The sequence below is a fragment of the Suncus etruscus genome, chromosome 9, assembly GCF_024139225.1.
Source record: "Suncus etruscus isolate mSunEtr1 chromosome 9, mSunEtr1.pri.cur, whole genome shotgun sequence".
In the NCBI taxonomy this organism is placed as follows: domain Eukaryota; kingdom Metazoa; phylum Chordata; class Mammalia; order Eulipotyphla; family Soricidae; genus Suncus; species Suncus etruscus.
The window spans coordinates 104,981,891-105,003,161 of NC_064856.1; the positions used below are offsets into that span (position 1 = coordinate 104,981,891).

The following is a 21,271-nucleotide window of genomic DNA, read 5'->3' on the forward strand; positions in this document are numbered from 1 at the left end:
TGTCTGATCAATGTGCAGAGTGAATCCAAACTGATCTTGCCCCAAATGACTGCCAGATACTCCAACGAGCATCATCTTTCTTGGAGATGACACGCTGAATTCCCATGTGCAACTGTGTCTATTTCTGGACTTCTGAGTCTGCCTGCAGGACTCTGCCTCTTCATACATGGGAAGCTCTCTTCGGATCAGGAAGGCATGACAGTATGCGTATAGAATGTAATGGGCTTCTTTCATCCTGCTGCTCTTTGGAAAGTGTCTCTATTCTTGCTTCCTCCTTTAGCCATTTGGATTTTGACTAACTAGGTCCAGGAAAACAAGTGTTTGGTTTCTTGTTTTGTTTTTGTTTTTTTTTTTGGGTCATACTCATTAGTGCTTATGGCTTACTCCTGGCCAATTCAGGAAACCATATGGTGCCTGGGATTAAACCAAGGTCAGATACATACAAGGCAAATGACCTACCCACTGTTCTATCACTCTGGCCCCTCGACTGGTATCTCTATTAAGCTACTTTAAATATAAAGTATGTCGGGGCCGGAGAGATAGCATGGAGGTAAGGCGTTTGCCTTTCATGCAGGAGGTCATCGGTTCGAATCCCGGCGCCCCATATGGTCCCCTGTGCCTGCCAGGAGCAATTTCTGAGCCTGGAGCCAGGAATAACCCCTGAGCACTGCCAGGTGTGACCCAAAAAAACCAAAAATAAATAAATAAATAAATAAATAAATAAATAAATATAAAGTATGTCAAAGAAGGGCCAGAGTGATAGCGCAGTGGTAGGGCATTTGCCTTGTGCGCGACTGATCCAGGACATATCTGGATTGGATCCCCAGTGTCCCATATGGTCCTCCAAAGCCAGGGGTGCTTTCTAAGTGCATAGCCAGGAGTAACCCCTGAGCATCATTGGGTATGGCCCCAAAACAACAACAACAAAAAATAAATAAATAAAGTATGTGAAAGAGAGTTTATGTTAACTTAAAAGACTGCCATGCCTTGTTCATTGTATGATCAATCTTTTTTTTTTTTTTTTTTTTTTTGGTTTTTGGGCCACACCCGGTGACGCTCAGGGGTTACTCCTGGCTATGCGCTCAGAAGTCGCTCCTGGCTTGGGGGACCATATGGGACGCCGGGGGATCGAACCGCGGTCCGTCTCCTAGGCTAGCGCAGGTAAGGCAGGCACCTTACCTCCAGCGCCACCGCCCGGCCCTGTATGATCAATCTTTTAAAAATATTATAAAGTGCTCCTTCTATAGCTTTTGCACATTTTCTTTCCTTTTTTTGGTTTTGGGACACATCCAATGGTGCTCAGGATTACACAAGGCAGTGCTCAGGGTACCATATGGGAATCTGGGGATCAAACCCAGCTTCCCCATTGTCAAGGTAAGCACCATATCTGCTGTACTATCATTCTGGTCCCTTATTCTCGTTTTTTACATATTCTGAATTACTTTCAGATATAGCTCCTACATGACCCTGAGGATAAAAGAGTTGAATCCATTTACAGTTAATAACAAAAAGTAACTGGTCCACCAAGTACGGACACTTAGATATTTGATCTTGGTTTGATCTTGGTTTATATTAGACTATGTTGACTATTTACAGAATGTAAAGGAATTTCCCTCTATATAGCAATTCTTTTTCTGGAATTTTCAAGGGAGTGCCCAGAATCTCACACATGGGAGGGTAATGTTTTATATTTATTTGTTTGTTTATTTATTTATTTTGGTTTTGGGGCCACACCCGGCGGTGCTCAGGGGTTACTCCTGGCTATCTGCTCAGGAATAGCTCCTGGCATGCACAGGGGACCATATGGGAAACTGGGATTTGAACCAACCACGTTTGGTCCTGGGATGGCTGCTTGCAAGACAAACGCCACTGTGCTATCTCTCCGACTCCTTGTTTTATATTTACAGTTGAGCTACATCTTCAGCCAAATACTTTATTCTAGAAGTACTTTATTCTTATACTTCTATCTTAATATCCTCAGTCCCCTTTCATTAAAGAAACGGCATTAAACTTATTATCTTTCCATCTCGTTCCTCTATCTCACTATTCAATTTTTTTTTTTTTTGGGGTTTTTGGGCCACACCCGGTAACGCTCAGAAGTCGCTCCTGGCTTGGGGGACCATATGGGACACCGGGGGATCGAACCTCGGTCCGTCCAAGGCTAGCGCAGGGAAGGCAGGCACCTTACCTTTAGCGCCACCGCCCGGCCCCACACTATTCAATTTTTTGATCAATATTTTTTTTTTCAACCTAATTCTACTTTAAAATATTTAAGTCTCTGACATTAAGACTTTGGGGGAAGGTGGCCAGACCCAGCAGCAATCAGGGCTTATTCCCAGCCGTGTTCAGAAAATCACACATGAGATGATCTGTGATACCAAAAAAAGTACAAATCAGGGCCAGCCATGTTAGACAAGAGTTCCAACCCCTGTAATTATCTCTCTGGCCCCAACCACTTAAAGCGACTTTTTGAAAAACTTCATTTGATCCACTTTCCTCTTTCACAAGCCCAAACACAGGTCAAGTTTACTCAAGTAAGACCCGAGTCTTATGTCAACCCAAAGGCTACCTTTGATGCCTGGTAAGTCAATGCTGGCATGCTCGTGAATTCCAATTCCATTCCGGATGATCCGCAAGGAACCTTCCTTGAAAGCCCCCGAGCAAGTGACCAGCTGCAAGGAGAGAAAAGGTTTCTATAGAACCTCCCCCAGAGATTAAGGGGGAGTGGGGGTGTCATCCTGCTGTCCAGAGAGTTCAGGAAGCTCTACGAAATCTAAGGACTCACTGTGGAGCTAAGATTGAGGACACACACTCAGTAAATACCCCTGTCCCAAATCTCTCAAACTGACTGAGCACACAGGCTGTACTAGTCCAAGAGCCCAAAAAGCTCCCGGCACCAATGCCTCCATCCCTGGAACCTAACTGACTAGAAGGGGCATAAGGAGTTGCTGTGATGTGCCTGTCATTTATTAGCTTACTTGACCTTGGACCACCTTTCTCTGTCCGAAGATCCTGACTTCTAACAGCGACTGGGTACTATAGATAACATGCTGAAGGCGTCTGGTAGGCCCTGATAGGGGCCCAGTAAACAGGAGATACTCTGCATCACTGGGATTCGTGAGGAGGCTCCTCAGTATCATCTCCAGCGCACAGGCCTGTCCGGACAACAAAGCCAAGGAGGACACAGCTGGAGAGGGCGCACCAAGCACCCATTTCCAGGATGAATGTCTTACCTGTCCCTGCCCCTGCCTCTCCAGATCCACCACGCACATGTCCACAATGGGCCCTAAATTGGTAAAGGTTTCCATGGCCACTACGTAGGAGCCTTGTTCATTGCTGTCTACATTAAGCTGAGAGAAAAAGAAAAAAAAAAAAAGGTTATCCCCGGAGTATTACTTGCACAAACCCACCTTCAAAGAACAGCTGTTGGGGCCAGAGAGATAGCACGGAGGTAGAGCGTTTGCCTTGCATGCAGAAGGACGGTGGTTCGAATCCCCGCATCCCATATGGTCCCCCGAGCCTGCCAGAGTGATTTCTGAGCTTAGAGCCAGGAGTAACTTCTGAGTACTGCTGGGTGTGACCCCCCAAAACAAACAAACAAACAAACAAAAAGAACAGCTGTTACACAAAAACACCTCAGTTGTATTAGAAATCCTCCTTCAATTCCACTGGATGTTTCTAGGACTGTTTACCAAGAAACATGGATGTTCTACAGATGACCCGCTATGTAGTCATATTTCTAATCTAGAGTTCCACAAAAGGATTCCAGAGCAGTTGGGAAATTAATCCAAATGTTCAAATGCACTGATCTGCAGAGAAAGTCGAAAATGCTCATAGTCTACGAATTCTGAATTCATATGAGTTAGGACCAACACTGGAGGTAAGAAGCAGGTTGGTTTTTTCCTTCAACATTCCAACAGCACAAAGAACTTTACCTAGTTCATTTGTGAGAAGAACCTTTAAGAACTAGTCCCAGAAGGAACATTAAATCCACCAAGTAGCAAGCTGGACAATAGAGTTGGAACATGGCTGAGCTTAAGTTCTGAGAGGCATCAAACGAAGCAGGGGAAGAGATAAAATGGTTTCTTACCTTCACAAGCTGGGAGTCGCCCAGGCGAGACCCAACGAACACAACGCCATTATCAAGGTAGGTCAAGCACTCGGCAATGGAAGTCTAGAAGACAGTCGGTGGCACGAATGAAATCAGAATGGACCCCACGGGGCACCCTGACTGACTCCATCCCTCCCAACCTGGAGCTAGCTGCTCCATGATGCCTGAGACAACCCCCCACTTCAAACCCCACATCACAGGGAACCCAGGTTGCTGAGTCTCTAAACTGGGTGGCTCCCTTTATCACAACCCAACAGAAAAATCTAGAATCCACCTTTTGAGGTGTTTACTGTTACTGTTAATCCCAACCATTCAAATTTGTTCAAAATAATGAATGAGAACCACATAAAATTTACTGCCTTTCTTTTGTTTTTGAGGGATGGCAAAACAACTGGTTGTCCTCAAGGTGTGCTTCTGGGGCTGGATGATAGCACAGCAGTGGGGCATTTTACTTGCATGTGGTCAACCTGGGACGACCTGGTTCGATTCCTGGCATCCCATATGGTCCCCCAAGCTTGCCAGGAGCGATTTCTGAGCACAGAGTCAGGAATAACCCCTGGGCATCGCCGGGTATAGCCCCAAAACCAATAAACAACAAACTGCTTTAAAAAATAAAAAAGGTGTGCTTCTGATGCTAAGCTCAGGGATCCCTCCTAATGGGGTATAAGGAATCATATATGGTGCCAGTAACTGAACCTGTTTTGGCTATATGCAAGGTAAGCCTCTTCCCTCCTTCTATCCGGCTCTAAGTCTTTAAAAATGGGGGGAGCCACCTCCCAGAATCCGATTAACAGCATTACTCATCTTTTAATCCCAGACTGTGTTCCTTCTGTCTGTCTTTTGATGCTTGATATGCCTGGCGGTTTGTGAGATTTGCCAACATCTATTTAATAGTTTAAATATCAACATCTGCAGCAAGGCTCGATTTTATCCCTGCTTGCGAGCTAATGTTACCCCTCAGTCACAGCACAGAGCTGTACTTTGGGCTTTGGCGGGGGGTGGGGTGGGTGGGGTGGAGAGCAGGAGAAAACCCACCTCTCCTAGGAGCTCCACCCGGAGGTCCTTGAGAGTGACGGTGCCGTCCATCTGCTCCTCCTTCTCCAGCAGCAGCATGAAGAGACGCCCTTCCATGTCTCCCAGCAGGTAGCGTGAGCCATTGGGGTCCACACGATTGTGACAAACAATTGTGCTTTGCTACCAACAGGGGAGACAAAGTTATTCCCTGACACACCATTTCCACAATCACAGAGCAAATCCTATAGGACTGTCACTCCTTTTACCAAGCCCAGTCATCTCACAAACAAGGAATCAATGAACTAATTCTGTGCTGAAAGCTTATTCATGTATTAATCTACTAGAAAACAGAAAAACACTGACAAGGAAGGAACTCTTAAATATGCACTGGACTATGAATATTAAATGGGGGGGGGCATATCCAGCAGTGTTTGAGCTGACCTTGGCTCTACACTCAGTGATTGTTCAGGGAACTGTATGTGGTACTGGGGATTGAACCCAGGTCAGCTGCAAGCAAGGCAAATTCCTTATCCACTGTACTATTGCTCTGGTCCAAATGTTAATTTTTTATGGTTTTTTTTTTTTTTTGAGAGGGGAAACCAATACCCAGAGATGATCAGGGATTACTCTTTGCTCTGTACTCAGCAATTATTCCTGGCAGTACTCAGGGGACCATATGAGATGCCGGCTATGTACATCTAAGTAGGCTACATGCAAGGTAAGGCCTTTCAAGTTATTCTCTCTGGGCCCCAGAGAATGTTAATGATTATTATTTTCATCTGCAAAAACAAAATAGAGGGGTTAGCAAGACAGTACAGTAAGATAAGGCTCAGTGGTAGAGTGCTTGCCTTACACATGTGAAGCCCAGGTTCGATTCCCGGCACCACATGGTCCCTGAGTAGCACAGAGTGATGCCTTAGACATCAATGGAGGGAGGGGGCAGAGCGTGCAAAGAGATGGTAGAAGGATTATGGTATCCAATTGCATATGGCCAATCCCATTCAATCCCTGGCACTGCACCTCCGAGCCTGTAGTCCGAGCAGTAGTCCCCCAATCACATTGACTATGGCCCAAATACTCAAACTACAATTCCACCACTTTGCTGGGGGGAAAAAAAAAGCACTGGTCCAGAATTAGTCCTCACACATGGCTGTGGGAGGCTCAAAAAATAGATTGAAAAAAAAAAAAAAAAAAAAAAAAAAAAGGGGGCCGGGTAGGTGGCGCTGGAGGTAAGGTGTCTGCCTTGCAAGCGCTAGCCAAGGAAGGACCTCGGTTCGATCCCCCGGCGTCCCATATGGTCCCCCCAAGCCAGGGGCGATTTCTGAGCACATAGCCAGGAGTAACCCCTGAGCATCAAACGGGTGTGGCCCAAAAACCAAAAAAAAAAAAAAAAAAAAAAAATAGATTGGTTGGGGCTGGTGAAGTGGCGCTAGAGGTAAGGAGTCAGCCTTGCAGGCGCTAGCCAAGGAACGGACCGAGATTCGATCCCCTGCGTCCCATATGGTCCCCCCAAGCCAGGGGCGATTTCTGAGCGCATAGCCAGGAGTAACCCGAGCATCAAACGGGTGTGGCCCGAAAAACCAAAAAAAAAAAAAAAAAAAAAAAAAAAAAGACTGGTAAACCATATTTGATTATCATTTATCTTAGCAGGTTTTCCCTTTTCTTCTTTGTTTGGTTTTGGGGCTACACCCAGCAGTAATTGGGGCTTATTCTTGACAGTCTTGAAGGACCATATGGGGTGCCAAGGATCAAACCCAAGTCTGCCATTGGCAAGGCAAGCACCGTAGCCATTGTACTATCTCTCCAGCCCCTCCCTCTTTCTTTATTAGGAGGTGAAACATTCCCACTGATTCTAGGATAAGAAATTAGGAGGAAGTGCTTCTCCCTGCAGTGCAGCAGATCAATCACATCTTGGCTTCTTCACATGCCGAACCACCGGCAGGCACCCCTTTGAGCTATATACCTCTTGTGGCCCCTGAGCAAGCTCTATGGTTAGCAAAACCAGGCCCATTTCCCTTTTTCTTTCCAATGACCAACACAGAATTTCGTCTATATGAAGCATACACGCACTTTTTGACAGAGAGAGAAACAGAAGACCTTTTACTGGGTGAAAACAATGGGGAAAAGGACAGGAATCAAGAAGGATAAGATCATTGCTTACCTTGATGATCGGAGGAGCAATCGCCAGGTATTTGTCACCATTGTGATAGGTGATTGATTCCTGTCCGATGATGATGGCCCCTCCAAAGGGCTCTGGGACTGCAGGAGAAAACATGGCTTTAGCACTTTGGACCTACCAAACCCTGAGGTGCCATGGGCACCTTGTACATGGGCAAACTTCTTCTAGGGGTTGGAGAGAATGTACAATGGGTAGGTCACTGTCTTGCATGTAACGGACCCGAGTTCAATCCCCGGCATCCCACATGGTCCCCCGAACACCACCAGGAGTGATTCCTAAACAGAGCCAGCAGCAAACCCCTGATCATCGCAGAGTATATCCCCAAAACAGGAACAAAAAACATTTCTTTTTTCTTTTAACTCAGAGCGGCACCTCCTAGCAGTGCTCAGGAGCCACGGGGCCACACTGCTAGCAATCCTGGTTGGGCCACTCAGGCTACCTAAGCCAGAGCACCAGTGGGGCATCAAGGCAATGAGCTAAGCTGCACCCTGGAGGCTGCACACAGCAACATCTGGGGAGCCTAGGATTGAACTAAAGCTGGCCACATGAAGACGTACACCTTGGCCCCTGAACACACACACTTTTCTTTCTTCTCTCTCTCTCCTCTCTCTCTCTCTCTCTCCTCTCTCTCTCTCTCTCTCTCTCACACACACACACACACACACACACACACACACACACTTTTCTTTCTTCTCTCTCTCACTCACTCTCTCGTCCCTACCCCAAAAGCCAATTATTTTTTAGAAAGGTTATCAATAGCACAGTGGAGAGGGAATTTGCCTTGCATGAGACTGACCCAAGTTTGATTACCAGCATCCCAAGGTCTCCTGAGCACCATCAGGAATGACTTCTGAGCACAGAGCCAGGAGTAAGCCCTGAGAATCCCAGGGTGTGGCCCCAAAACAAAAACAAAACATCCAAGGAACAAAATAGCCTTTTCCTGAGATTCCCATCTTAAAACATTCTAGGCTGGTCATTACCTAATCCTGGTCTTATCTAAATTTTTTCAGCAGAGGGGAAGGTGTGGAGTTGGGGGGGGGGGCACGCACCTGACAGTGCTTAAGAGTTATTCCTGGTTCTGTGCTCAAGAATCACTTGGGGGATGATATGGGGTTTTGGGGATCCCAAGAGGGTGAACTATATGAAAAGGATGCACCCTCCTGGCTAAACAACCTCGTTAGCCCTGTTGCTTGTTTTTATAGACTTTGTGAATTCCAAGAGCTGACAAGGCTCATGTTCTTCCATTCTTCCTTCCTCTCCTAAATTTCTTTCTTTCTTTCTTTTATTTTTCTTTGTTTTCAGGTCATACCCAGCGATGATCACCTAAATATATCCCCTAAATATCTAATCTGTGCCCCTTTTATCTTGGTTTACTCGTATCAGAGCCATCATGTCTCCTGGCCTCCATGAGCTGAGAAAATGTAGAGGGAACAGTCCAGACAGAATAAGGAGCAGAAGGACCTGGAAATCAGGCTTTGTCAGTTAGAAACAGGCCAAGTCCCTTGTTTCCTCAGTAGTAAAAGAATCAAGTAAGCGCGATAAAGCCCTTCAAATCTAAAAAAAATTTAAGTACATTTAAGATTTTTTCCCTGGGGGCCAGACAGATAACACCACTATAAGGTTCTGCCTTGAACATGGTTCAATCCCTGACACCCCATATGGTCCCTCGAGCCCACCACGAGTGATCCCAGTGCATAAAGCCAGGAGGAAGCCCCGAGAACAGCCAGGCATGGCAAAAAAAAAAAAAAATTCTTACTTTCTCTTCCTTTTGTTGGCACTGGGGGATAACCACGACAAGAGGGGTCACACCCTTCTTCTGGTGACCTTACTTAGTTGTGATATGCCAACAATCCTACACTATCATGGCACCAGGGATCTCAACAACTGCAGCACTGCTGGGCAGGCATTTGGCTTGTGGAACCATGTCAGGACTTAGACTTGCAGCCTTGGGCCTGCAAGGTGAATGCTCTGCTACCTGAGCTACCGTGTTAGAGGAGCCCCCTAATTTTGCAGTTAAAACATAGGTTTAGATCTATATTCGCTGTATCAGACGGAACTGCAACTGTCCTACAGTTCCAGGTTCCCAGGCCCTCTGCCCCTGTATGTACCACAGTGAGCCAATCACAACAAGCAAAGGCTCAAAGGTTATACTGTAATAGACTTCCTCTCTGACTCTGGCCAATCTGAGCAGGCTTTTTACAGTGTAGATTCGGGTCCAGAACATTGTCTAATTTGCCTGGAGAGATAGCACAGCGTTTGCCTTGCAAGCAGCCGATCCAGGACCAAAGGTGATTGGTTCTAATGCCGGTGTCCCACATAGTCCCCCGTGCCTGCCAGGAGCTATTTCTGAGCAGACAGCCAGGAGTAACCCCTGAGTACCGCCAGGTGTGACCCAAAAACAAAACAAAACAAAACAAAAAAAAGCCTGCTTGGATTGGCTGAGTTAGAGAGGCGGTCCGAATAGCCTTGCAGTGATTGGTCCCTTATCATAGGCAACTTTTCTGGCAATTCCCTGGTGGCATCAGTTAATCTCCCCCACTACATGAACCAAACAACACCCCATCCTCGGACCCTAGCACTGAACCACCAACACGGTTAGCTGGGTTTTGCCAAAAGTGGCCCCCAGATCTCCTGAGTACTGTTTGGGAACCCCCAAGAAAGAGATTTGGAAACTCTCGGCCTGATTTTTTTTTGTTCGTTTGTTTCGTTTAGTGGCAGATTGAAACATTTTTCGGGATATATATATATATATTTTCGGGATATTCAGCTGACTTTTTTTGTTTCAAAAGTCGTCTTATATGCTGGAAAATACGGTATCTTGCCCCAGGACCCTGATTCTTAAGTTTGGTGTATTTTTTTTTTGGGGGGGGGCACACCCAGCGGTGCTCAGGGGTTATTCCTGGCTGTCTGCTCAGAAATAGCTCCTGGCAGGCATGGGGAACCATATGGGACACCGGGATTCGAACCAACCACCTTTGGTCCTGGATCGGCTGCTTGCAAGGCAAACAGATTCTTTTTTTTTTTTTTGGGGGGGGGGGGCCACACCCGGTGACGCTCAGGGGTTACTCCTGGCTATGCGCTCAGAAGTCACTCCTGGCTTGGGGGACCATATGGGACGAACCGCGGTCCGTCCTAGGCTAGCGCAGACTAGGCAGGCACCTTAACTCTAGCGCCACCGCCCGGCCCCACAAACAGATTCTTTAACTTTTTAATGTTAAAAGGGATAAGATCACTATGTAAAAGAGATCATTTCCATATTCCACTTTGCCTACCAATCTCAGTGTCACCTCCTCCATCCCAAAATGCAGACAGATTATGTTGAAGATGGGGTAAATAAAAAACTATTCCAGAGACAAAAAATGGAGAAAAGACAGGGGCCCAGAAAGAGAGTACAATGGGCAGGGTACATGGCTGGTCCAAATTCAACCCACAGCACACATTACAGTCCCGAGCCCCTCTAAGAGTGATTCCTGAGCACAGCCAGGTGTGCCTCCTCCAAATAAGTAAATTATTTAATAAGAAAAAAAATAAGGCAAAGCAAAGCATAGTAAAAAGAGAACAGCTCAAAGGAAATGCTGAGAAATACCGATGTGTACTAACTAATACCCACATACCAAGTTGAAAGAAGGAAGAGAAGGGGCAACCAGTGTCCAGTAGGGCTGGATTGGCTGGAGCCATAGTACTGGGCTGGGTGTACCTGGGTTCAATCCCTGGTACCACATATGGTCCTGTTAGAACTACAAAAATTGAGGCGAGTCAATCAGTGGATTTTTGGAGGTTGCTTTATTGAGGCAAGCCTGGGTTCGAGCACAAAAAGCTGTCTTGAACCCCCACCTGAGGAAAAAGCAGGTTTTTATACTTTTCAGATCATTCTATTACATCTTATGTCCGTTACACAAAACTACAAAAGGTGATCTTTCTAACATTCCACAGGTCTACATAAATTTTAGTTCACACTATACGATCCCTTTCCCTGGCGCTGCTTATCTCAGCTCACATTCCGGTGGTCTGTTTGTTTCTCCTTGGAAATGCCTCTTAACCCACCAGGATGGGGGTCTTTGGGAGAAGTCTGGCCCATTAGGGTTTCAAAGCTATTTTATAGCCTTGAGCCAGCAAACAATGACAGAGCTAAAAGCAACAGTAATCTTTACCTGACTATTTTCTATATTTCATAAGCACATACAGCTGTCTCTTATCTTTTTGGGCCAGTCTGTAGCTCACTGGCATCAGTGAAATGTTTTACTGCCTAGCTGCTGGGATCATCAGGGGCAGAGGGGCCTGGGAACCTGGAACTGCAGGACAGTGAATTTAGAAATCCGAAGCTAACAGCCTGGCTAAATCTAATAAACATTAACAGTCCCAAACCATCAGGAGGGATCTCAGAGCACAGAACCACATGTAAGTCCTGAACATAAGGTGTTCACACGGGTGAGGCCAAAAACACCTCCCCCAAACCTCAATAAACCAAAACAGGGGTGAAAATACACTTCTAGAACACCCAACCAACCTGCAATCACCATGGAGGCCTCAGCTTCTACATTTTCCTGCTTCCAAGGGCCCTTGTTGAACTCCTTCTCTCGGAGAGACACCTCGTAGGTTTTGACATGCCGCCCCTGAGGGTCCTGTTAGAGGAATATACAACAGTTTGTCAATTTATGGGCGGGAGGGGTCCTAAAAAGAACAAGACAACAACACTCATATCAGACAGTCCTGACATGTAGCCCCCAGATCCTCACCCACCAGCAGCTGAGCCCCACACAGTCCAGGCAAGAGCTGGTATTAAGGCCTGTTGCTCTGAGGAATTCCATCAAGAAACTATCAAGGGCCCGGAGAGATAGCACAGTGGCGTTTGCCTTGCAAGCAGCCGATCCAGGACCAAAGGTGGTTGGTTCGAATCCCGGTGTCCCATATGGTCCCCCGTGCCTGCCAGGAGCTATTTCTGAGCAGACAGCCAGGAGTAATGCCTGAGCACCGCCGGGTGTGGCCCAGAAAACCAAAAAAAAAAAAAAAGAAAAAAAAAACTATCAAGACTCCACCATCAGGAGAAAGACTGCCAGTCCCTGTGGTGAAGCCCCTCCAGCATCACAAAAGCGGCAAAAGGCTCCTATCGGCCCAGAAGCAGGAATGCCTCAGCTCAGCTTTTGCTCCGCTGCAAGCCTGAAAAGGTAAAACAGCAGGAGTAAAAAAAAAAAAAAAACCGTCCAAAGTAATGCCCAGAGGGGAAAAGCGGCTGGGCTCCGCTGGGCTGGGATCTCGGCTGGAATCGGCTTGGCTGGGCTCAGCTTTGCCCGGAAAAGCGAAAAACCTGGAATCCACCCTCCAGCGAACCGGCAGTGGGCAGCAAAACCGGCAACCTCATGGTCTACAAAACCGTCTACGGGGCCTGAAACTATAAAAGAGAGCCACGTGGTGAGATCAGCGTGGAACAAACCAACATCTGAACTTTAAAAGTTTACAAAAGCCACATGGTGAGATCAGCGTGGGACAAATTAATCTAAACTATGGTTTTAGGTGTAGAAAATTAGTGGGTAGTAATATTTTACTCATAGTTGGTATGGGATAAGTTTTAATTAGTTAGTAGTTAAAAAATAAAAATAAAAGGGAAGTAATTCAGTTTAGCTCATTTAAACATCTAATTTCTAACCACCTGCATCTTTGTCTTAAGTCATTTTCTTTATAATTTAAATGTGTTTTGTTGTCTTTCAGAGTTAATATTTTCAATTGCAAAATGTTTTACTGTGTATTTTAATGTACTTAGCCTGTTTTTAAAATGTATGTTATGCATATATGCTGAAGTACTTGTGTATAGGAAAAATATAGGAACAGTGAAGTTCCCCCAATATAGTTTAAAAATATAGGAACATGAAAGTTCCGAAATAGTGCTTGGTAAAAAAGCATTAATAGAATTTTAGGTTACAGGTGTAAAGTATATTTTGCAAATGATATGTTTTTGAAAAGGGCTGGTATATTAATTTTCACTTTATTACGTTGGCGCATGAAAATATTTAAAAAAGGGGGAAATGTGGTGTACCCCAAGACCCACCCATATCTGGGAGGAGTTTTGGGAACCGGATAATAGGTGTAACTACCTGCAAGACCTCCCATTTCTGGGAGGGGTCTGGAAAAGGATAGATAAACCTCTGAGCCAGGGGATTCGGGCCTTTTGCCGTTTCTCTCTTGGCCCGGCTTGGCTTCCTGGCTTTTGGATCTTTGGGCCGCATGGAGCCCAAAGGGAAGATGGCTAACAGGAGATAAGATGCAGGGCTAGCAAAATATAGCTGAATGCTTAAAAGGTTGACATAGGCCACACACCTGTGGTGGCTAGGGCATAAATAAAGATGATTCTTCCTGAAGCCTGCGTGTGAGTGATTTCACCTGGGCCTGGAACTCGCCGGCTGCATGGAGGTTGCAGAGCCATGTGGGCTGGATGGCATCATCCACCATCCAGCCCCATCGTTAATTATTTAATGCAACAAGTCCCTACCACCAGGAGATATCATACCGTCACTTAGCTACACTGATGTGCATAAATAGAAGGCCAGAGTGATAATACTGTGAGTAAAGAGTTTGCCCTGCACGCAGCCCACCTGCATTTGATTTCATATCCAAGTGGGAATATTTCAAATCCCCCAAGCACCACTAGGAATAATTCCTGAGTGAAGAGGCAGGAGTAACCCATGAGCATCACTGGTTATGGCCCCAAAACTAACTAACTAAATAAAGACAGACATATACAATAGAGGACCAGAGAGGTAAGACAGCAGGTAAGGCACTTGGCCTTGCATGCAGTCAATCCAAGTTTGATAAGTTTGATTCCCAGCATCCCAGAGTCCCTTGAACAATGTCAGGAGTGATTCCTGAGTACAGAGTCAGGAGTAACTAACCCCTGACCATCACCAGGTATGAACCAAATACCCAGGGGAAAAATATATATATTTGTATATATAAACACTTAATTGGGCCAGACTGATAGCACAGTGGGTAGGGTGCTTGCATTGCATGTGGCTGACCCAGGTTCGATTACCAGCACTCCCTATGATTATGATCCCCTGAGCACTGCTAGGAATGATCTCTAACCTCAGAGCCAGGAGTAACCACTGAGCACTGCTGGAAGTAATCCCAAGACCAAAAAAGAAACTACATATACATATACTGTACATAACTACAAAGTGTGTTTATATAACATATACATTGTGGCACATCCATATGCTATGTACATATATATACACACGTATAAATATATATTATAACACACTTCTTTTTTTTTCTTCTTTTTATTCTTTTTTTCTCCCAGGGTCTCAGTCCGTTCTCAGAGCTCCATCATCAGGCTTCCCGAGAACTCAGATTACGCAGTGATCTTATCATCATCGACCAGGGCTCGCAGACGTGGCGCAGAGGCCTCCCTGCTAACCCGCCCTCCACCCAGCCCAGTGCCCTCTCGGCCAGAAGCGTCCTAATCCTCTCCGGTCCCACAGTGGGGCTGGATCATATGAGGGAAATACCTCGGGCTCACGGAGGGGCTGCAGAAAGGGGCTGGGAGTTCCCTGGCCTGTCACACCCACCCCACCCGCCACCCGATGGGTCCTACATCCCCAACTGGTCCCTCCTGCCCGCCTCAAGGCCTAGGCGTCATCCCTAAAACACACACTTCTATTACCCTTATTCCTTGATCTCAAAAAACTTATAATATAGCTAAGAGGCAGCACAAGTAAGACCTTAAACACACCCAAGAGATTCAATTCCACAAAGCATTCTGATGGGACAGGAGAGTAAAGAAGGGAGTGCTGGGGCCGGGCGGTGGCGCTAAAGGTAAGGTGCCTGCCTTGCCAGCGCTAGCCTTGGACGGACCGCGGTTCGATCCCCCGGTGTCCCATATGGTCCCCCAAGCCAGGAGCAACTTCTGAGCGCATAGCCAGGAGTAACCCCTGAGCGTTACCGGGTGTGGCCCAAAAACCAAAAAAAAAAAAAAAAAAAAAAAAAGAAGAGAGTGCTCCATTAGTGAGTGGAGCCCTTCAATGAGGGCGCTGCCAGCGCCATTTTCTTCCCCTTCTTTTGCTTTTTCTGAATCATGACTCAGTCTGCCGGGGGACTGCCAAGGTGCTTGGGAGAGTGAAAGGAGGGGATGTAGAGAAGGCTTCTGTCTGGTTGGAGGCTAAATATTGCCACACAGAAGATGACAGCATGACGGTGTGCTTCAAGGCAAGAACCATTTATACAAGCTCAGTTCTGTGTGCAGAGAATTTAGCAGGGCCGCCACCCCCAGATTAGGTGCGCAAATCAAATCAGGGGCACAGAACAGGAGAAAAATCATTTTGTGTGGTGAAAGATTAATTAATCAATTAGTTCCCATTAACAAAGAGGAATGAAACTCAATCTCATGTAAAGTTCAAACTGGTGTATGGATGTGGGGTCCTGAGACAGAAAATGAAAATCACTCACAACTGGCAGCACTTGGGCAAGGAACAGAACAAAATCAGCTAAGGGGCTGGAGAGATGTAACAGGGATTAAGGTGATTGTCTTATACATGACTAACCCCAATTTGACCTCCAGCACCATATGGTCCCCGAACACAGCCAAGAGTGACCCGAGTCTGGACCAGGAGTGACCCCTCAACAGCACCAGGTGTGACTCAAAAAGCGAAAATAAACAAAAATAACAAAAGAATCTATGAGTCACCAACATCAGTATTCTATCAAACTGAACGTGAAAATGGCAAAGTTTTTATTTTCAGCCCTCTGAATTTAATGCTCTTCATAAGTTTAAAAAAGGGGGGGGGGCTGCAGAGATAGCACAGCGGTAGGGTGTTTGCCTTGCACGCAGTTGATCCAGGACGAATGGTGGTTCGAATCCCGGCATCCCTGTGCCTGCCAGAAGCCACTTCTGAGCACAGAGCCAGGAGTAATCCCTGAGTGCCGCTGGGTGTAACCCATCAACCAAAACCAAACCAAAGCAAAACAAAACAAAACAAAAAATAAACACTAGACCAGGGGTCCTCAACAGGGGGCCAGTTCACTGTCCTTCAGACTGTTGAAGGGCCAGATTATAGTAAAAACAAAAATTATGAACAAATTTCTATGCACACTGCATATATCTTATTTAGAAGTGAAGAAACAAAATGGGAATAAATACAATATGTGGCCCGTGGGCCATTGTTTGAAGACCCCTGACCTAGACGATTCAACCTTTTCAACCTTTATTCCTATGTGTTCAGAACTATATAGTACTTATGAAAACACTAAGAAATAAAAAAAAAATACATCTTTTTCCAGTACTCAACATAGCAACCAAAGTGTTTCATGCCCACACATTGTACATGGGCTTGGAAAATGTTTCCTTCCGTCATTTATTCAACCAGTGAGTGAAATGACCTCATTTTTTTTAAAAGCTCTTTGTTAAAAGGTTGATTTTTTTTTTAAACATTACTGGGCATAAAATCTGTGGCCTTGCTTATGCAACACACCGACCTTATGTCCACAGTCCTAAAAGGCTGTTTTTCTTCCCCCTGGGTGGTATGAAGTGCAGGAACTGTACATGAAGACCACAAACATTAACACTACCACAAACACGTTACCAAAACAACCATCTGAAAAGTTGTATTTAAAAATCAAAAAGGTAATTTACGAGATATGGACATGTTAGGTGTGAAACTAAACTGCCACCACAAACACGTTACCAAAACAACCATCTGAAAAGTTGTATTTAAAAATCAAAAAGGTAATTTACGAGATATGGACATGTTAGGTGTGAAACTAAACTGCCACTGTCACCCTTCTTGCCAGCCAAACCCGCCCCCCCCCAACAGAAATGGCTGAGAACAGCTGCCAGGATCAGCGCTACTGAAGATTTAGGCATAGACTAAAATAGAAGTCAAGAGCCAACAGGTCACCAGAAAGGAAGAGCTGAACAGAATGCCAGACAGTGTCTTCTTAGAAGACATAAATAAGGTATCATCAAGACCTTTTCCTTTTGCATCTAAAGCCAATTTCCAGTTCATTTGCCCACAGCTACAATAAACCCTTAAAAGGCCAGAAAGAGATTTGAAGAATAAACTGGGTCACCCTATAAAACCTCTCAGGCCCATAACCAGAGTATAATCTCAGGAGTAAGTCCCCCTACAAGCCCCAGAGAGCGTCGGCTTCACTGTAAGCATTACTGGACCAAGAAGCAACCACGAGACTCGGAGAGATAGCACAGCGGCGTTTGCCTTGCAAGCAGCCGATCCAGGACCTAAGGTGGTTGGTTCGAATCCCGGTGTCCCATATGGTCCCCCGTGCCTGCCAGGAGCTATTTCTGAGCAGACAGCCAGGAGTAACCCCTGAGCACCGCCAGGTGTGGCCCAAAAACACACACACACACACACAAACACACACACACATACACACACACACACATATACACACACACACACAAAAGCAACCACGACTGATCCCATGACCACTGAAAACATTTCAAGACAAATATGTTACAAATATTAACAACTCTCGTACCATACTACAAATCCAGACAGTGAAAAACAAAAACAAAAACAAAAACAAAATTCGCTCCCTCCATGCCAAACCACACAGCAGGTTCCGTTTCCTCACGCGTCAGTACCTGGTACACAAAGCAGATGGTAGGTGCTTGGCAACCGTAGAGAAACTTGACATCGATGACATGTAGCTCCTCCAGCCGGATGTTGAAGGCCTTGAGCTCCTTATTGTCCCGGTCTAGCGGGATGACCTTGAAAAGGCCATCGTAGAGGCGCAGGCCGATCATCCGGCACTCAGGGTCAATGATCCCAATAATGCCGGTCTCTGAGGGACGGCCAATCCGGTCCTGAGAAGTGAAAAAGCAGTTAAGAGAAGAACCTTGACACCCACAAACACCCTGGAAACCAGATGTCACGCTGTCAGGGGTAGAAATAAAATCTGTGGGCCCGGAGAGATAGCACAGCGGCGTTTGCCTTGCAAGCAGCCGATCCAGAACCAAAGGTGGTTGGTTCGAATCCCGGTGTCCCATATGGTCCCCCGTGCCTGCCAGGAGCTATTTCTGAGCAGACAGCCAGGAGTAACCCCTGAGCACCGCCGGGTGTGGCCCAAAAACAAAAACAAAAGAAAGAAAGAAAATCTGTGGCATTTAGTCCGCAAGGCAGTGCCAAACTTTTCAGAAAAAAACACTGACCTCACTGGCCACCCTGCTGTGGACAGAGGGTTTTTCCCATTCATTCAAAGTATTGCACCCTCAGCAGAGAGAGCACAGTAAGTTAAAGCTCTTGCCTTGCACAGGGTTGACCTGGGTTTGATCCCTGGCATCCCAGGTGGCCCCAAAATCTGCCAGGAGTAATCCCTGAGTGCAGAGCCAGGAATAACCCTGGAACATGGCCAGGTGTGGCCTGTAAAAAAAAAAAAAGAAAAAAGTTTCCGGGACTAAAGAGATAATTCAGTGGGTAGGGTACTTGTTTTGCACTCATGTGACCCAGATTTGACCCCTGGCATTCCAGGAGTGGGATGCTGAACCAGAATTAACCCCTTAGCACCTCCAGGTACGTCTCAAACCACCCCCTACCCAAAAAGTTTCTTTAGGGGGCCAGAGAGTTAGCATGGAGATAAGGCGTTTGCCTTTCATGCAGAAGGTCACTGGTTCGAATCCCAGCGTCCCATATGGTCCCCCAAGCCTTGCAGGTGCGATTCCTGAGTGTGGAGCCAGGAATCACACCTGAGCGCTGCTGGGTGCGACTCCAAGACCAAAAAGTTTCTTTAGGACTGAAGAAATTACAGTGGGTAGGACACTTACCTTGCAGCCAACCCAGAACCCAGGTTCGATCCCTGGCGCCCCATATAGTACCCCAAGCCAGCAAGGAGTAATTCCTTAGTACAGAGCCAGGAGTAACTCCTGAACATTGTGATACATCCCCAAAACCAAAAAAAAAAAAAAAAAGAATAAAAACAAAAATATTGCATCCACGACTAGGGAGTTTTCTTTTGCTGCTTCCTCATAGCTCTACCAGGAATACCCTTGCCACCCAAAGCAATTGCCGTACCTGGACGTTGCCATGAGCTCGTGTTATGATGTCAATGCTCTCGCCACTCTGCTTATACTCCAAGATGCAGGCATTGTACTTGGCTGTCAGGATGAACAGAAGGTCCTTGCTCTCCCCCTGGAATCCAACATTCAATTATCAGAGAGGTTTCTCTGATATCAGAAATACCCACCTGCTTGTCATCGCCGAATATGTCAAATTTCATTTTTTCACCCAAGAAAAACAGTCAAAGTCAGTATAGGTATATACCTAAGGTAGTATTTTCCAAAGTAGGTGATAAAGTCCCCCACCCCAATGATGGGGTTGGAGCACAGGGCTCTGTAAGAATTAGGAGCTTTCTATTTGGTCACTTAAATAAGTAGGAGGGAAGGGGTGCTGAGGACTTTTCTTCCCCTCCCTGGAAAAAGGGGGCAACAGGTCAAGTAAGTTTGAAAATCTCTGCTCTAAGGATGAATATCGAAGGCCAGAACTGAGGCTAGAAAACATGTAGTCTTTTCAACAATTCTCCATCTCTCTGTTCTACCTACAATGTCTTCACTGGTTTCCATTTCAAGTTCATTTCACTCATCCCTCCAAATTAAATTCTTCAAGTGTTTTGAGAATGAGGACCCAAAAATGTGAGGTACAACGTCTTCCATGATGCAGACACCTCTGCCTCCAAAGGAAGAATTTTGTTGCGGCTGATCCTGATTCGATTTTCAGCTCCCCAACAGGTCTCCCAATCAGAGTAATCTGTGAGCAGAGTCAGGAGTAACTCCTGAACACAGCCAGGGTCGATCCAAATACAAAAACAAAACTTAAGGTTTACAACTAAAACTCTGAACCTGGCCGGAGAGAGCTCAACAAGCTAAATGCACATGTTCTGTATGAAGGAAGCCTCAGACCAATCTAGGATACCACAACGTCCCCTGAGCACCACTGTAAGTGAGTGACCCCATCCAAACACCAAACAGAGATTAGCCCCAGAGCACTGCCAATGAGGCATCCCAAAATGAGGGTGCTGGAGAGATAGTATAGGACAGGGGTGGCGAACACGAGCCTCATGCGGCTCCCAGCCAAAATGAATTCGGCTCTTAGCCTCTTCTCATTATTTTGTATCCTGTGGCTCTTTGCCAAGTTTGGATTTTGTTCTGCTGCTTCTGAGGAGGGGAGGGAACCTCTGAGGAGAGATCTCCGCGGAGTCCCACCCCCAGACTGCGGCAGCATCCCATCTCCCATCCCTCAGAAATAAGTGCACAGGCCAGCGAGCGGGGGGACCCGTGTGTCACATGTTGGGTCACATCTTGCCGTTAGTTCTTAGTGTGGAGGACGCAGCACACCCTCACCATCACTGCAGGATTTTGACCCTCACCCAAAATGGCAAAATGCAATATGTGTTTAATAGATTATTGTTAAAATCGTACGCTTTTGTGTGAGTGTTTGTCTGTTTTGGCAGGTCACTGCGTGGTGTGTGGCTCTCTGACTCTCATAGCTTAAAATTTTGGCTCTTTGTGTCGAACTTGTTCGCCACCCCTGGTATAGGAGGTACACTTGCAGTACATGCAGCTAGCCCCAATTCAAACTCCCAGCACTATATGGTCCCCCAAGCACTTCAAGAATGACCCCAGAGCACAGAGCAAGACCACCGGATGTGGCTCATCAAACTAGACTAAAATTAAGGAACTAGAGCGACAGTACAGAGGATTGCTGTTTGTCTTGCATACAGCAGACCCACGTTTGAGCACCTGCACCGCAGATGGTCTCCCAAATCCACCAAGAGTCTAACAAGTCTAACCCTAATATATATAAAGTAAATAAAATAACCCCCCTAAGCCCATTGCTTTCCTGTTAAACTCAACAATATAACGAAGCATTATAGTTTCATTTGGATGAAAACCCCCTCTTTGGGGGGAACGAGTCACAACCGGAGGGGCTCAAGGCTTTCTCCTAGCTTTGCCCTCAGGGATC

The 21,271-nt window shown here is 46.1% G+C and overlaps 1 protein-coding gene and 1 non-coding gene across 2 annotated transcripts in view; both read right to left on the reverse strand.

The window, feature by feature from the left end:
* Positions 1-21,271, reverse strand: part of DDB1 (damage specific DNA binding protein 1) — a 44,165-nt gene that overhangs the window by 19,423 nt on the left and 3,471 nt on the right. The window contains exons 3-10 of the mRNA XM_049779975.1: positions 19,325-19,441; positions 17,899-18,120; positions 11,812-11,926; positions 7,287-7,384; positions 5,147-5,305; positions 4,091-4,174; positions 3,234-3,350; positions 2,570-2,672 (exon numbers count right to left, since the gene is read on the reverse strand). Of these exons, the coding sequence (XP_049635932.1) occupies positions 2,570-2,672; positions 3,234-3,350; positions 4,091-4,174; positions 5,147-5,305; positions 7,287-7,384; positions 11,812-11,926; positions 17,899-18,120; positions 19,325-19,441 (1,015 nt within the window). The remainder of the gene's footprint in view (positions 1-2,569; positions 2,673-3,233; positions 3,351-4,090; positions 4,175-5,146; positions 5,306-7,286; positions 7,385-11,811; positions 11,927-17,898; positions 18,121-19,324; positions 19,442-21,271) is intronic.
* Positions 14,598-14,678, reverse strand: LOC126019252 (small Cajal body-specific RNA 18). Its single transcript, XR_007498986.1, has one exon. It is a non-coding gene; the product is annotated as a small Cajal body-specific RNA 18 (non-coding RNA).